Below are 17,464 nucleotides of genomic sequence, written 5' to 3'. Positions count from 1 at the left end.
GCAGCGCAAATAAATGTAATTTAAATTATAACTTGTTTTTTTTTCCTTTTTTTTCGTTTTAGTGTTTGAACCTTGGTCCTTCAGTTCTCCGGGTTCTTTTTTAATTTTAAATTAGAAAGGAAGTTTGCCATTAGAACATATAAGCTCTGCATGCTTGATACATATAGTGCCTTGAAAAAGTATTCACACCCCTTGAAATTTTCCACATTTTGTCATGTTACAAGCAAAAACGTAAATGTATTTTATTGGGATTTTATGTAATAGACCAACACAAGGTGGCACATAATTGTGAAGTGGAAGGAAAATTATAAATGGTTTAAAATATTTTACAAATAAATATCTGAAAAGTGTGGCGTACATTTGTATTCAGCCCCTCTGAGTCTGCAATTACAGCTGCAAGTCTTTTTGGGGATGTCTCTACCAGCTTTGCACATCTAGAGAGTGACATTTATGCCCATTCTTCTTTGCCAAATAGCTCAAGCTTTGTCAGAATGGATGAAAACCATCCGTGAACAGCAATTTTCAAGTCTTTCCACAGATTTTCAATTTAGGTCAGGACTTTGACTGAGCCATTCTAATGCCCTGTACACACGGTTGGATTTTCCGACGGAAAATGTGTGATAGGACCTTGTTGTCGGAAATTCCGACCATGTGTAGGCTCCATCATACATTTTCCATAGGAATTTCCGACACACAAAGTTTAAGAGCTTGCTATAAAATTTTTCGACAACAAAATCCGTTGTCGGAATTTCCGATCGTGTGTACACAAATCCGACGCACAAAGTGCCACGCATGCTCAGAATAAATAAACAGATGAAAGCTATTGGCTACTTCCCCATTTATGGTCCCGACGTACGTGTTTTACGTCACCACGTTCAGAATGATCGGATTTTCGGACAACTTTGTGTGACCGTGTGTATGCAAGACAAGTTTGAGCCAACATCCGTCGGAAAAAATCCTAGGATTTTGTTGTCTGAATGTCCGATCAATGTCCGACCGTGTGTACGGGGCATAACACCTGAATATGCTTTGATCTAAACCATTCCATTGTAGCTCTGGCTGTATGTTTAGGGTCGTTGTCCTGCTGGAAGGCGAACCTCAGCCACAGTCTCAAGTCTTTTGCAGACTCTAAGGCTATGTTTCCACTAGTGCGTCCCCAAAGTTGCGCGATTTTGCCGTGATTTTTTACTGCGATTTTACCGCGACTTTTTACCGCGATTTGAAGCAATGCCTGTATCTATGGACCTCAAGTCGCATCAAAGTGGGACCAAAGTAGTGCAGGGACTACTTTGAAGTCGCTGTGACTTGAAGTCGCACAGATATGAACGGTACTCATTGGAAATCATGGGAAACAATTTGTCATGCGACTTTTCAGTCCCAAGTCGCATGAAAAGTCGCACTATTGGAAACAGAGCCTAACAGGTTTTCTTCTAAGATTACCCTGTATTTGGCTCCATCTATCTTCCCATCAACTTTGACCAGCTTCCCTGTCCCCGCTGAAGAAAAGCATCCCTACAACGTGATGCTGCCACCACCATGTTTCATGGTGGGGATGGTGTGTTCAGGGAGATGTGCAGTGTTAGCACCTTCTTCCACAGGTTTGCTGTGTTCCCCACATGGCATCTCGCAAACTGCAAAAAGGACTTCTTAAGACTTTCTTTCAACAATGGCTTTCTTCTTGCCACTCTTCCAAAAGGCCAGATTTGTGGAGTGCACGACTAATAGTTGTGCTGTGTGGACACATTCTCCCACCTGAACTGTGGTTCTCTGCAGCTCCTCCAGAGTTACCATGGGCTTCTTGGCTGCTTCTCTGATTAATGCTCTCCTTGCCCGGCCTGTCAATTTAAGTGGACGGCCATGTCTTGGTAGGTTTGCAGTTGTGCCATACGCTTTCCATTTTCAGATAATGGATTGAACAGTGCTTCGTGAGATGTTCAAAGCTTGGGATATTTTTTTATAACCTAACCCTGCTTTAAACTTCTCCACAACTTTATCCCCAACTTGCCTGGTGTGTTTCTTGGCCTTCATTATGCTGTTTGTTCACTAAGGTTTTCTAGCAAACCTCTGAGGGTTTCACAGAACAGCTGTATTTATACTGAGATTAAATTACACACAGGTGGACTCTATTTACTAGTTAGGTGACTTCTGAAGGCAATTGGTTCCACTAGATTTTGTTAGGGGTATCAGAGTAAAGGGGGCTGAATACAAATGGATGCCACACTTTTCAGATATCTATTTGTAAAACAATTTGAAAATCATTTATCATTTTCCTTCCACTTCACAATTATGTGCCACTTTGTATTGGTCTATCACAAAAAATCCCAATAAAATACATATACGTTTTTGGTTGCGATATGACAAAATGTGGAAAATGTCAAGGGGTGTGAATACTTTTTCAAGGCACTGTATATAATAATATATATTAATATAATGTATTATTTATTATAGGTACTATATAATATATAGTGCCAACAATTTACACAGCACTTTACATATATAGTACATTCACATCAGTCCCTGCCCTCAAGGAGCTTACAATCTATGGACCAATTTAGATAGGACCCAATTGACCTACCACCGTGTCTTTCCAGTGTGCAAGGAAACCTACACAGGCACAGGGAGAACATGCAAACTCCAGGCAGGTAATTTTGTGGTTGGGATTTAAACTGACGGCCCTGGTGCTGCCAGGCGGAAAAGCTAATCACTTTGGCAGTGTGCTGTCCTTATAATTATATTATATGTAAGTCAGCATATGGGCTATCATCACAAGTAATGTTGAATCTCAGTACAGAGTTTTAACCACTTTGTGATCACAATACACATTTTAAGTACTTATGTACTATGCCCTGTGCTATAGAAAAATGAATGTTGCAGCAGAGAACTAGGAATGCCACATGGAAGGGTTACAGGAGAATGAAGCTCACATGCATCTCTTTGGGAGACAACCCCACAGCTTTTCTTTTACACATCAATCTGCTACCAAAAACATAATACAAATCTTCGCTCCCAAATCATCAAGTAAATGCTGCAAGAGCATGTGTACCATGGAAATGGCAGTGCACAGAGCCTCCCACCATTAGTTAATGGATCTTTGTGGTTAATGATATTAAAGTAACAGGAGGACCTTATTGCCTCATTAAGTCATAAGAAAGAGTGATTTCATAATACCTGGTTTTATTGGAACAACTTTTCATTTTCATAGCTCTTTAATTTCTCCAATGAGTTCAGACCTCTCTGGCTCTTTGTTCGGACAACCCTTCTGCCCCCCCCCCCTTCCCCTTTCCTCTTAGTAAGCCAAGAGTCAGTGGGGGGGGGGTCATTCTCTCCTCCCTTCCTTTTCTTTATTACTCCCCTGTTCCCCTTTTTACAGCTCTTAGAATACCCATGCTCAGTTTTTATATTAGTTATAAAAACAAAAGTCATCCAACAAGATACATATTTTGAATGCTTCTTTTCCTTATACATGTTCCTGCTACCTGCGAACCAAACATCGTACTTTCACAGTTTTGTATATTTAGATGCATCTATTCCATGTATTGTTGTGACTCTCTAGGTCAGTGATGGCGAACCTTGGCACCCCAGATGTTTTGGAACTACATTTCCCATGATGCTCATGCACTCTGCAGTGTAGTTGAGCATCATGGGAAATGTAGTTTCAAAACATCTGGGGTGCCAAGGTTCGCCATCACTGCTCTAGGTGTTTTGTCCCATGGTGAAGTGTGTTACTTGGAGTGTGACCTAGGACAAAGCCAACTGATTTTCCCATTGCTAATTAAACTCAATCTATATGAAGTTCATAGATATCCTCCCACCATTGATTATCACAAATGCTTCAGCCTGTAAACGGTATGGCTAGCTGGATGGCATCAACTATTATGATGTTGCCAGCACTGATGGCCCTAATCCTTCTATAGAGTTGTTAAACAAGTATTGGTGCTAATATAACCCTTTCATGACTAAGCCTATTTTTGAAATTTGGTGTTTACAAGTTAAAATCCGTATTTTTTGCTAGAAAATTACTTAGAACCCCCAAACATTATGTATATTTTTTTAGCAGAGAATCTAGAGAATAAAATGGAGATCATTGCAATATTTTATATCACACGGTATTTGTGCAGCGGTGTTTTAAACGCAAATTTTTGGAAAAGGGACATTTTCATGAATTTTTAAAAATCCAAACAGTAAAGTTACCCCAATTTTTTTGTATAATGTGAAAGATGATGTTACGCCGAGTAAATAGATACCAAACATGTCACGCTTTATAATTGCACGCACTCGTGGAATGGCGACAAACTACGGTACCTAAGAATTTCCATATGCGACGCTTTAAATTTTTTTTACGGTTACCAGGTTAGAGTTACAGAGGAGGTCTAGTGCTAGAATTATTGCTCTCACTCTGGCGATCGCGGCGATACCTCACATGTGTGATTTGAAAACCGTTTACAAATGCGTGCGCGACTTCCGTATGCGTTTTCTTTGCTGCGCAAGCTCGCGGGGACGGGGGGCGCTTTAAAAAAAATTTTTTTTTCTGATTTATTTTATTTATTTTAAATTCATAAATTGTGTTTAAAAAAAAAAAAATGTTTTGATGACTTTTATTGCTGTCACAAGGAATGTAAACATCCCTTGTGACAGTAGTAGGTGGTGACAGGTACTCTTTATGGAGAGATCGGGGGTCTAAAAGACCCCCCATCCCTCCTTTACACTTCAAAGTATTCAGATCGCCGAAAACAGCGATTCTGAATACTGTGTACTTTTTAAAAACCGGCGCCATCGGCAGCCGAGTAAACGGGAAGTGACGTCATGACGTCGCTTCCGCGTTTACAATTTGAAGGCTGGAACGAAGCCGCCCACAGCTTCGTTCCAGCCCGCCCCCAGCTGCCGGAGGCATCGGATTGGTCATCGACCGGGAGGCTCGGTAAGAGCGGCGGGAGGCGGCGGGAGGCGGGGACGTCCTCTCCCGCTGCTCCGGTATAACAGCCGAGCGGCTTTTAGCTGCATCGGTTGTTATACACGGGTAGCCAATCGCTGGCTCTAAACAACGGTACCGGGATGATGCCTGCAGCTGCGGGCATCATCCCGGTATAACCCCCGAAAGCCGAGTACGCACATCTGCGTACAGTCGGCGGGAAGGGGATAAATGAGCCCAAGTGATTAGGGGTTGAAGAAAAGGAGCTTCTCCATACTGACCACTTAACTTCATATTGTCTCCCTGGGTCCTTGGAGTAGAGCAGGATCAAAATGTGTCCGGTTTGTAAGCAAAATCAAGATGTCATTGGTAAATTTTGCTTTACTTGGTGGTTTCAACATGCTTCATCAGGAAAACACAATGTTTAGCCACTTCCGGACTGCCCACCGTCATTATACGTACTTTGAAGGGGAGTATCGTTGTTATGGTAGCAGCTAGCTGCCGTAACCCCGGTATCCACTTCTTCAGTGGGCGGTCCACTTCAAGATAAAAGTGGTCCCTGCAGCGGATTCGTTGCAAGATCACTTTTATCGACGGCGGGAGAGGGCTCCCGCCGCGCGCTCCGGTGCCCTCCGCCGCTTACTGGAGCTGTGGGTAGCGGCGGAGGCGATCGGATCCTCTCCCTAGTCTGACATGGAGATGAGGGGAAGATGGCCCCCACCTGTCTCCATATCATTGCAGGGCAGAAACTACGTCAAAACGTCACTTCCACCCATAGCTCTTAAAGGGCCATTTTTAAAAAAAAAAATGACAACATTTTTTTTTATTGCATTTTAGTGTAAATATGAGATCTGATGTCTTTTTGACCCCAGATTTCATATTTAAGAGGTACTGACATGCTTTTTTTCTATACCAATGGATGTTTACATTCCTTGTAATAGGAATAAAAGTGACACTTTTTTTTTTTTTTAAAGAACAGTGTAAAAATAAAAAATAAAAGGTAAAATAAATAAGAAAAAAAAATATTTTTGTTGAGAAAAAAACACTCCTCTGGATTTGAACAAACTTTGTTGCAGATTCCTACCTTTTGTTATTTTGAAGAAATAGTTGTTTGCCTGTCTGTCTCCATGTGTAAAGTGAATGTAAATGGGAGTCATTATGTAATTATCAATCAGCTGCTGCATTTGCAGGGTTCTAATGAGTGGCAGGGTCTGCATCCCTTTAGACATAATTTACCTTTGGGAGGATCTCACCAAAAATTAAATTTTTGTTACAGGGGATGCTTGAAATCTAACTTGTATCTTAGTGCAGACTTCTGGGAAAATCAGTAAGTCAATCACAAAAGCAGTAAATGACAGTTCTGGAGAGTGTTATGTACACCGGCGGTTGGGCGGCACTGCCCAATTGTTTTTAATGGGCAGGGGTGCTTTAGGAACGATGTAGACACCGCTCCTATAGCGCTGCAAAGATGCGACTTACAGGACTTTTTTTTACCGTCCTGCCAGCGCACTGCTCCAGTGTGAAAGCACTCAGGCTTTCACACTGGAGAGACAGGAGAGGCTCTTTACAGGCGCTATGCAGGTGCTATAGCGCCTTGTAAAGCATCATGATTAAGATGTGGTGCCTTTGGATCTCCCTCTATCCACTATTTTAATGACTAAGGCCCCTTTCACAGTGGGGCAGTGCGGGCGGCGGTGGTAAAACGGCGCTATTTTTAGCGCCACTTTACCGTCGTTTTAGCGGCGCTATTTGGGGTTAAAACCGCCCCGCTAGTGGCCGAAAAAGGGTTAAAACTGCCCCCACCGCCGGCGGTATAGCCGCGCTGCCCTATTGATTTCAATGGACAGCAGTGGTGAAGGAGCGGTGTATACACCGCTCCTTCACCGCTCCAAAGATGCTGCTTGCAGGAGTTTTTTTAAAGTCCTGCAAGCGCACCGCTCCAGTGTGAAAGCCCTCGGGCTTTCACACTGGAGACACAGGAGAGGCGCTTTACAGGCGCTATTTTTAGCGCTGTAGCGCCTGCAAAGCGCCCCAGTGTGAAAGGGGTCTAAGGCCCCTTTCACACTGAGGCGCTTCTAAACTGCCAGTAAAACACTGAGTGCTTTTGAAGAGCTTTTCAGGCGCTTTTGAAGAGCTTTCCATTCATGTCAATGGAGAGGGGCATTTTTTCACCGCCCTGCCAGTGCGCTGCCCCAGTGTGAAAGCATCAATTGATTTTAATGGAAATAGGCTTTTGTGAGTTTTTCAGGTGCTTTTTTTAGTGTGAAAGCGCCTGAAAAGCGCCTCAGTGTAAAAGGGGTCTAAACAATTTTCTAGAGACTTTATTACCTGTGCAATAGTCATAGCAATGGCCTCTCTCAACTGGGCAGAGGCTCGGACTTCAGCTTCTGCTCTCTCTTTGTTGTAACGGCTAAATTGTTCCCATTCTTGAGGAGTGGTTGTCCTGAGGAAAAAGGACAATTTAGAATAATTCTATATATTAATTCTATTATAATGTCCCCATGCATACATAAACACATTACATACCTTCTGACTGTTTCTTTAAAAAACAACTGAACATTCAGTTTAAATCATATAAATAAATTTCAGGTACCTCAAAACAAGGTGCTTGAAGGACTTAGACCCCTTTCACACTGAGGCGCTTTTCAGGCGCTTTCACGCTAAAAAAAAGCGACTGAAAAGCTCACGAAAACCTATTTCCTTTAAAATCAATGAATGCTTTCACACTGGGACAGTGCGCTGGCAGGGAGGTGAAAAAAACGCCCATCTCCATTGAAATGAATAGAAAGCTCTTCTTCAGCGCTCAGTGTTTTACTGTCAGTTTAGAAGCACCTCAGTGTGAAAGGGGCCTTAAAGGGTGCTTTCACACCGAGTCGGCGTCGGCGGTAAAGCGCCACTATATTTAGCGGAGCTTTACCATCGTTTTTGCAGAGCTTTTTTGCCCGCTAGCGGGGCGCTTTTAACCGGAAAAGGGTTAACGTTTTTTTAACGTCCTGCCAACGCATCGCCTCAGTGTGAACGCACTCTGGCTTACACACTGAGACTGCAGGGGGGGGGGGGGGGGCGTTTTTCAGGCGCTCTACAAGCGCTATTTTTAGCCCAAAAGCGCCTGAAAAATGCCCCAGTGTGAAAGGGGTCTTTAAAGAGGAACTAAACCAAATGATTTAACGGTTTCCCAAAACAGTTACTATAGCTACGAGTCTCCAAGCTTGATTTCAATAGTATATTTAACCACTTCAGGCCCGTCCACACTATATATACTGCGGCTGGGCGGCTCCGCTGCTCCGGATCATGTACATGCGATATGGCATTTCTGCGTGTAGGGCACACATACCCAATATGTGATGTTATTCAGGGCAGCACAAGTCGATCAGCAGGTCCCGGCCAATGATTTATGGCTAGGGACCTGCTGATTAACTTAGCGAATCATAGCACAGAGCCCTGTGTTTACTAACAACACAGGGCTCTGTACAGAGAGCAGCGATGTGGCTGCTTTTTTCTCCCTGCAAATCAGAGAGAAAAATTAGCCACATTTATTAGAAAAAGCAGCCTATATCGCACACATTACACACTGTTAGGCACACAATTAACCCTTTAATTGCCCCTACATGTTAAGCCCTTCCAGCCAGTGTCATTAGCACAGTGACAATGTATAGTATTAGCACACTGATCACTGTATTATTGTCACTGGTGATGTCAGTGTCAGTTGGTCAGTTCCCACCCAGTGTCAGTTAGTGACAGATTGCCCGCCGCACTATCACAGTCCCACTATAAGTCGCGGATCACTGCCATCACTAGTATAAAAAATATATAAGATAAAAAATAATATAAAAATAAATATAAAAATGCTGGTATATATACCATAGTTTGTAGATGCTATAACTTTCGCACAAACCAATTAATATACAGTTATTTGGTTTTTTTTTTACCATGTAACATGTAACAGGATACACTTTTGCCTAAATCTATAAAGAATTTTTTTTTTTTAATTAAATATGTTTTATTACAGAAAATGAAAAATATTGTATTTTTTTTTCAAATATAAGGTCTTTTTTTTTTCACAAAAAAATAAAAATAAAACTGCTGCTCGAATAGCACCAAAAGAAAGCTCCATTTGTGTGAAAAAAAAAGATACAAATTTAATTTGCATATAGTGTTGCATGATCGGGTAATTGGCAGTTAAAGTAGTGCCGTGCTGAATAGCAAAAAATGCGCTGGTCATGAAGGGGGGTTAAACCTTCCCGGAGCTTAAAGTGATTGTAAACCTTGTGAAAACAACCCATTCAGTTTAAAATAAAATGAAACGCAAAAATTTGTGCATAGATATAACAAGAAACATAAATACCTTTTTTCCCCTTTTTTATAAGACCCCTTTCACACTGAAGCGTTGCTAAAAAAGCCGCTAAAGCACCGGCCGTTTTTGCAGTGCTTTAGCGGCGTTTTAGCTGCGGTATTCGGGTGCTAGCAGGACGCTTTTGTTAAGGTCACGAGACAACGTGACCTTAAAAAAAAGCAAAAAAGACCCATTTTGTGGCGCTTTCAAAGCACTTTTAAGGTGCTTTTGAAGCACTGCCTATTCATTTCAAAGGGCAGGGGCTTTTTGGAGCGCTTTTTACAGCACTCCAAACATGCCCCAAAGATGCTACTTGCAGGACTTTTTCTACCACCCCGCAACACCAAACTCCCCAGTGTGAAAGCACCTATTAAAATGAATGCGAGGCAGTTTTCAGGCGCTGTTTTTAGCGCTAAAACGCCTGAAAACTGCCTCAGTCTGAAAGGGGTCTTAGTGATCACATTCTCTCTCTGTTCCCTCTGTTTTCAGCTGCATAAGAGCTGAGGGAGGAGAAACAACAGAACACAGAAATTTCCAGTGAAAGGCCGTGTGTGTGTGTGGGGGGGGAGTGTCAGGATTGGTCTGATCATTGAAGGAGAGAACACTGAGTTCCCAGCATACCTAGGGAATTGACCACAGTGAGCTCTCCTGCCTAGTGTGGTCAGTTTTTAACAGGAAAGGGACTGGCAAGGACACCAGGGATTTCACACAAAAGAAGCAAAAAAAAAAGAGGACAGGATACTTTTTTATTCAAGTACATGATACAGCAGACACATATCAGGAATATAACATGCTGGGGTAAGAAACACTTTAAGTGGTTAACAGACCAATATGGAGCAAAAAAGAAAAACGAATTGCTGGGATTTACATACATTTTTAACATTCAGTTTACAGATCTCATGCATGACACACAAATACAGTAAAACCTTGGATTGAGAGTAACTTGGTTTAAGTGTTTTGCAAGACAAGCTAATTTTTTTGATAAATTTTGACTTGATATACAAGCAATGTCTTTATATAAGAGTAGTGTCATGTCACAACTGAGTATAAAAGAGAAGAGAGGTGCCTCTAAGTGTAGTAATATGGTTACATTTAATGAAGGTACAACATTTAGCAACTCACATACAGTAGTTGATGATTAAAACATGCACATCTAAGTATGCAGGCATTCGGGGTAAAGTTGTCCACATAGACCATCCTCCGTTCTGCCATCAACATCATCCCTTCCATGCTGCGCTCCACGAGCGTTTCAAGCTTCACTTGCAGATCGCTATACTGCAGGGTAGTTTTCCCGGTCACGATTGCAGGCTGACAGCGGTGGTAGCCGGCGGTGCGAAGGATGGTTTATGTGAACAGCTTTACCCCAGATGCCTGCATACTTAGATGTGCCTGTTTTAATCGTCAGCCATGTGAGTTGCTAAATGTTGTACCTTCATTAAATGTAACCATATTGCTACACATCACATTGCTATAATCTTTTTATATAGACTATAAACTGAAGAACTTAAATAAATGGTTGTGGAACGAATCATCTGAGTTTGCATTATTTCTTATGACAAAATTCGCTTTGCTATACGAGTGCTTTGGATTACAAGCATGTTTCCAGAACAAATTATCCTCGCAATCCAAGGTTTTACTCTATACATATCTCCTCTTCAGATAAAATATAAAAGTACACTCTTGTCCCATCTTACCCATAAGGAACACGGGTTGGATCCACTTTCAGTGAAATATTTGGGGAATGCTTGGTAAGTGAGAGGCATGTCTGATCTATTTCAATTGTTTCAGCCTTGTCTCTCTGGTCCCAGGATAGTTGTTGACGTGTCTCCTGCAGAAGACTGAAAAGAAATGCAATTACAGAGGGCCCGGTCTTCTTTTTTTAAATCATTCTGGTAACATGATACCCCCCATGTTGAGGGCATCGAGGGACACTTTTTAATTTTTTTAATAAAGGAATTGTCAAAAACTGTCTCTGTGTTTTGATTACTTTTTGACACTTTTTTGGTGAATGGGTAGGGGTACTATGTGACCCATACTCATTCACATCGGGGGGGTTAAAGAGGGCTTCTGGATTCCGATAAGCCCCCGCACGCAACCCCCCACAACCACAGCCCAGGGTTGTGGGGACGAGACCCTTGTGGTGGGGGGGGCAGAGCTCCGCCCCAAAGCACCCCCCCATGTTGAAGGCATGTGGCCTGGTATGGTTCAAGAAGGGGGGGTGCGCGCCCGTGCCCCCCCCCTTTCCTGACCTGCCAGGCTGCATGCTCGAATAAAGGTCTGGTATGGATCTTGGAGGGGACCCATGCCGTTTTTTTTTTTTATTTTGGCATGGGTTTCCCCTTAAAATCCACACCAGACTTGCAGGGTCAACATGCTCTGCTCCCCCCATCCCGAAGCACCTTGCCTCCATATTGATGGGGACAAGGGCTTCTTCCCCACAACCCTGGGCTGTGGTTGTGGGGGTACCCCTACTTATTCACCAAAAAAGTGTAAAAAGTGAATAAAGACACTACACGTGTTTTTGACAATTCCTTTAATAAAAATCTAAAATAAAAACCCTGTTCCCTGTTGACGCTCCATCGTCAATCATGCCACCCGCCACACGGCCGCACCCGAAAAAAGAAAAAGTAAAAACCTTCAGCCTCATTGAAGGCTTCCCACCGACTGCCTGCGCCACTGTCTGATATTTCTTAAATAGGTAAGGGACGGGGGCACCTCAAAACTTTTAGATTTTTTAACAAAGGAAAACTCGTGTAGTGTCTTTATTCAATTTTTACACCTTTTTGGTGAATTGGTAGGGGTACTGTGTACTTCATACTCATTCACATTGGGGGGGCAGGATCTGATTCAATAAGCCCCTCGTCCGCAGACCCCCACAACCACAGCCCAGGGTTGTGGGGAAGAGCCCCTTGTTCCCAACAACATGAGGGCAAAGTGATTTGGGGTGGGGAGGCAGAACCCCCCTGCCCCAAAGTACTCCCCCCCATGTTGAGGGTATGTGGCCTGGTATGATTCAGGAGGGGGGGGCACTCGCACATCCCCCCAGCCCCCCTTTCCTGGCTTGCCAGGCTGCATGCTCGGCTAAGGGCCGGGCATGGATTGGGGGACCCCACGCAGTTTTTTTTCAGAATTTTCTATTGCCAGCTTTTTTTTGTTTACATTTCAGCTCTCAGCGGGGAAGCCCACTGACAGCTGATGAGTCATCGGTTGTTAAGAACGTGGGAGCCAACTTCTAGGCCCACTCCTTAACAACCAGCTATTCTTAACACAGAATTCGAATCTGCAATTATTTTTCGACCGATCCTAATTCGAATTATTTAGAAAATTTGGAATTCCTTAGGAAACGAAATTGAACGATTTCCAACCAAACTGGTTACTATTTCAATCAGAGATTTGGATACATTCGGACCAAAATTAATTGCACATGTCTAAAAGCAAAACTCTTTCAATGTTATTTTTACCAGACCAAAAGGAAGCAAATAGGGGAGCTACATTGTTCTGTTTTCCATACAGTTTAAGCTTTGCACTTTGTAAGCTTTGCACGTTTGCTGCAAACTACTAGAATATAGGCCTTGCATGGTGTTTTGGGTTTCAGAACTTGAATTTTGTGGTTGGATTTTGAATAACAGAATAATGAAAAAAACATAATAAGGATACAGGAGTTCTGTGCACAAGACAGATTTTCTTTAAAGCAGAGTTCCACCCACTTTTATAACTTGGTCTTAAAGGAAAGACCACCCTTTCACCTCTCGTTTTTGGATAACTATTTATTTATTTATTTATATTTTCTTACCCTTTCTGAAGTACATAGTGTACTTCCATCCTAGCTCGCCCGCGGCTCAGTCCGTCATTTCCTCCTTCTCCCCCGCTGCCTTCTGAGACCTGTTTGTGTCCCAGAAGACAACGGGGCCATTCAGAAAGTGCCGTGCGACTTGCGCAGTTACAATGGCGGTGCCTGCACCCGATCCGATGGACGGATTGGCCTTGGGGGGCCAACATCGCAGGCTCCATGGACAGGTAAGTGTCCTTATTAAAAGTCAGCAGCTACAGTGTTTGTAGCTGCTGACTTAAAAAAAAATGTTGCAGCCGGAAGCTTTTAATTAACGGAAGCCATAGTATGGCTTTTATGAATGGAGGAGAGGGGCATAGTCGGCACTCTTGATGAATGCCTATTAAAGGTCCAGCGGCTATATTAACCCTGCACCACCTGAAGATTACCAATGGAGGGGGGGGGGGGGGCAGAGGATGAAAGATTTCAACTTGGATAGCAAGCACCAGGGACACTTTTCATTAATTGTAAGCACATTTATGCGGATTTCTATTCTATTGTAATAAAAGTTTAATAAGGCTTTAAGAAGGAACTGTGTGTCTGTATGCGGGTAGGTTGGGCAGAGAGTTGAAGTCCCCCACTGCTTTGCCAAAGACCTAAGTGGTGCATTTCTACACCCTTCTATTAGCTCCCCACCAGTAGTGCTCTTATTTACCAAATCTGCTCAAAAGCTTCACTGATCTTTTGCTGCAGTGCTTTACGAACTCCCTCAATCACTTCCACTTCTTTGTGCAACTCTTCCTCCACTGGGTCTTTCACCAGGTCAATGCTTCTGCGGCTTTCACGGAGGGTCAGACAGTCTATTGCTACATCTGAAGGTACATTCTTCGCTTGCAAGGCTTGTTCAGCTTCATCTTTCATCTGGAGCACCAAGGAAAAGGTACACTATGATTAACAGCAATACCTAGAAAAGGTATTCATCACAAGTTCTGTGACAAGCAGCAATGGGTCTTTATTGTATCAGTGGAGCATATAGCAGTTGATGTCATCTACACCAATGTGTACTCCTTTCTAATTTGATCCAAAGGGATGTTTTGCAGTTACTTGGGATGCTGTTAGACATTCAACTTACCGAGGTCAAAGCAGCTATTTCTGCATCTACTTCAGCCAGGCACTTATCCAGCACTTGTTTCCACTTGTCCACGTCATCAATACGACTGGCTAGGCGGGTACTATTATCATGCTCATTCCATTTAGTCTAATCAGAAAGTAATGTTGGTTATGAATTATCAGGATAAAAAATGTCTGTATATAAATAATGTAAAACTGATGTGTATTTACTTTCATAAGCGTTGTATAAGCATAAATATATTTTTTTCCAAAACAGAGTAAAATTATTTACTACTCTGTACTCCTACTCTTGGACCTCTCTGCTGCCTTTGATACGGTTGACCACCCCCTCCTCCTCAAAAAACTCCATGCCTTTGGTCTCCGTGACTGTACTCTTTGCTGGTTCTCCTCTTACTTATCCAACCGCACCTTACTTACAATTCTACTTCCTCCTCTCCTCGTCCCTTCTCTGTTGGGGTCCCCCAAGGTTCTGTTCTTGGACCTATCCTATTTTCAATCTACACCTCCTCCCTGGGTCAGCTGATAGCCTCCTATGGCTTCCAATACCACCTCTACTCTGATGATACCCAAATCTATTTCTCTATCCCTCAGCTCACTCCCTCTGTCACCTCACGTATTATTAATTTACTAACAGATATATCAGTCTGGATGTCACACCACTTCCTCAAACTCAATCTATCCAAAACCGAACTTATCATTTTTCCTCCCCCATGTGCCCCTTCCCCTTTCCCTGATCTCTCTGTCAAAATTGGTGGCACAACTATAAGCCCATCCCCGCTTGCCAAGGTCTTAGGTGTAGTCCTGGACTCTGAACTCTCCTTTAAGCCTCACGTCCAACCACTGTCCAAATCTTGCCGCCTCAACCTCCGCAACATCTCCAAAATACGCCCCTTTCTAACCAATGACACAACAAAGCTCTTAATTCACTCCCTGGTCATCTCTCGCTTCAACTACTGTAACTCCCTTCTCATTGGCTTACCTCTACATAGGTTATCCCCTGTTCAGTCCATCATAAATGCTGCTGCCAGACTCATCCACCTTACCAATCGCTCTGTGTTTGCTACTCCTCTCTGTCAATCCCTCCACTGGCTTCCACTCACCCAACAAATTAAATTCAAAATACTAACAACTTCTTACAAATCTATCCACAATTTAGCCCCCAGCTACATCACTAGCCTAGTCTCTAAATACCAAACTATTCGTTCTCTTTGTTCCTCTCAAGACCTCCTGCTCTCTAGCTCCCTCATCACCTCCTCCCATGCTCTCCTCCAGGACTTCTCCAGAGCCTCTACAATCCTATGGAACGCCTTACCCCAATCTGTCTGGTTATCTCCTACTCTATTAGCTTTTAGAAGATACCTGAAAACACTTATCTTCACAGAAACCTATCTTACACACACCTAACAACTGTATTTTCATTTTCTCCATTACCTCATCCCCCACAGATTTGTATTGTAAGTGTATTGTCTTGCCCCCATGTTGTAAATCTCTGCGTAAACTGTTGGCGCTATATAAATCCTGAATAAAGATAATAATAATAATAATAATCTCTGCCCCAGTGTGGCTCCTGTCCCCTAGGCAGACCAACTCAAGCACTCCATGACATCTTTTAGCCTGAATGTCTGTGTAGCCCTTTGAATGCTTACAGAGCACCGCTGGTTCAGAGGACAAATCTGCAGAAGAGGCCATAGTGGAAGAAAAAGAGGAGGGGTGGAGGAGCGAGCTGTGGCAGAATCACCACTAGCATTTTGGAGGCGTGGTGGCAGAACAAGCTCCAACAACACTACCTGCATCCTTCCCAGCTGCCAGCAGAGTTACCCAGTGCCCCGTGAAGGAAAGGTAATGTCTCTGCCCATGCCTGCTGGACCATCAGTCAGCGGTAATATGCACCTTACTGCTGATTGCCCAGTCCAACGAGGCCAAGACATTGCCTTCCACATGCCGGTAGAGAGCCAGGATTGGCCTTCCGTGAAAATTATTGGCGTTTTGGAACCTGCCACTGAGGTACAGCACATTCCACAAATTCACGAAAGGAGGCAGAATCTACCAGCTGAAAAGGCAGCAGTTGCAGTGCTAGCAATTTGGCCAAGCTAGCATTTCGATTCTGAGCATGTGGATGGCTGGGACCGAATTTCTTTTTACGGTTCAGCAACTGGTGTAGGGAAATTTGCCTGCTAAAATCAGATGGTGGTGTACTGCTAGCAGATTGGCTGCAAGTACTTGGGACATCTATTGCTATATCTTCATTCCTCTCAGTGCAGGTTTTTGAGAGGACTGGAGTTACAGTAGAGTTGGAGATCCCAGATGAGGAGCAAGGAGAAGTCCGCCTTTTTCTTTGATGTGGGTCTTTCAAGCGATGTTGCCATTGGACTACATGGCAGGTCATCATATGTCTGGTCAAACATTAGGTGCCCAAGCAGCTGCTGTTCTGGCCACGCTTGATCTGCTTCAGACATAGGTTGCAAAGAGCAACGGTGCGATCTGCTGCACACGTGTTGAAAAGGGCCCACACCAAGGAACTTTTAAAAGTCAGCGGAGAGTCAGCAGCGCCCTGCACCTGCAGAGCTCTGCGTTGTGATTCAATAGGGTGGCTGAACCTAAGCGGCCCCCTAGAGGACATCCTGCCTCATTGGAGTTGTGCCTCCTCCTCTCTTCTCTCAGGCACCCAAGTACAGTCAGTGACCTCATCATCCCCTCCCTCCTCATCACTGGAGGAAACTTGGCAGTAGGCTGCAGCTGGGGGAACATGACTGCTAGTTTCTTGTCCTTCTTGGGCACCCCCTCTCTCTAGGCTCAAGTTACTCCCTTCCTCAACCTGGGAACCAACATTGGAGCCTTCAAATCGCTGCACATCCTCCAGCAGCATGTACCTGACACTGTGGTCGAGTAATTCTGGGGACTCCTCCGTGCATGATGGTGGGGCTATGGAAGGAGTGACTGTGGACAAGGAGCCAGTGGAATAAGCCACTTTGGCAGCTGCATTGGAAGGCAAACTACTCTGAGCCTGGGTGACAGAGGATGAGGAGGATGAGGATGGCTTTGTTGTCTACTCCACCAACTCTTCTGCATGTTCTGGCTCAATAACACGGCCAGCAGCAGAAAAAAAGGACAAGCATGCCCCAAAGCCACCTGCAGAGGATGCACCATGTCCACGACCAACACTGTTGACTGCAGACACAGAGGCTGCTTGCCCTCTTTTAGTGGCCTGTGAGTGTTTGCCTCTCCTTGGTGGCCTTCTGGACATGATGTATATTTTGTTTTGCAACACCACACTACACTGTATTAGATACTGTGTACACCACCAGGAGTGTAGTAGAAACTG

At 43.7% G+C, this 17,464-nt stretch overlaps 1 protein-coding gene across 1 annotated transcript in view; it reads right to left on the bottom strand.

Annotated features, from left to right (window-relative positions):
- Positions 1 to 17,464, bottom strand: part of TEKT2 (tektin 2) — a 45,949-nt gene that overhangs the window by 17,247 nt on the left and 11,238 nt on the right. The window contains exons 3-6 of the mRNA XM_073615599.1: positions 14,144 to 14,269; positions 13,727 to 13,932; positions 10,937 to 11,080; positions 7,238 to 7,352 (exon numbers count right to left, since the gene is read on the bottom strand). Coding sequence (XP_073471700.1) covers positions 7,238 to 7,352; positions 10,937 to 11,080; positions 13,727 to 13,932; positions 14,144 to 14,269 — 591 coding nt within the window. The remainder of the gene's footprint in view (positions 1 to 7,237; positions 7,353 to 10,936; positions 11,081 to 13,726; positions 13,933 to 14,143; positions 14,270 to 17,464) is intronic.

This window comes from Aquarana catesbeiana, linkage group LG02 (genome assembly GCF_042186555.1).
Source record: "Aquarana catesbeiana isolate 2022-GZ linkage group LG02, ASM4218655v1, whole genome shotgun sequence".
Classification (NCBI taxonomy): Eukaryota; Metazoa; Chordata; class Amphibia; order Anura; family Ranidae; genus Aquarana; species Aquarana catesbeiana.
Note: the sequence above shows the minus strand (reverse complement) of the source record. Positions and strands in the feature narration are given on the sequence as shown.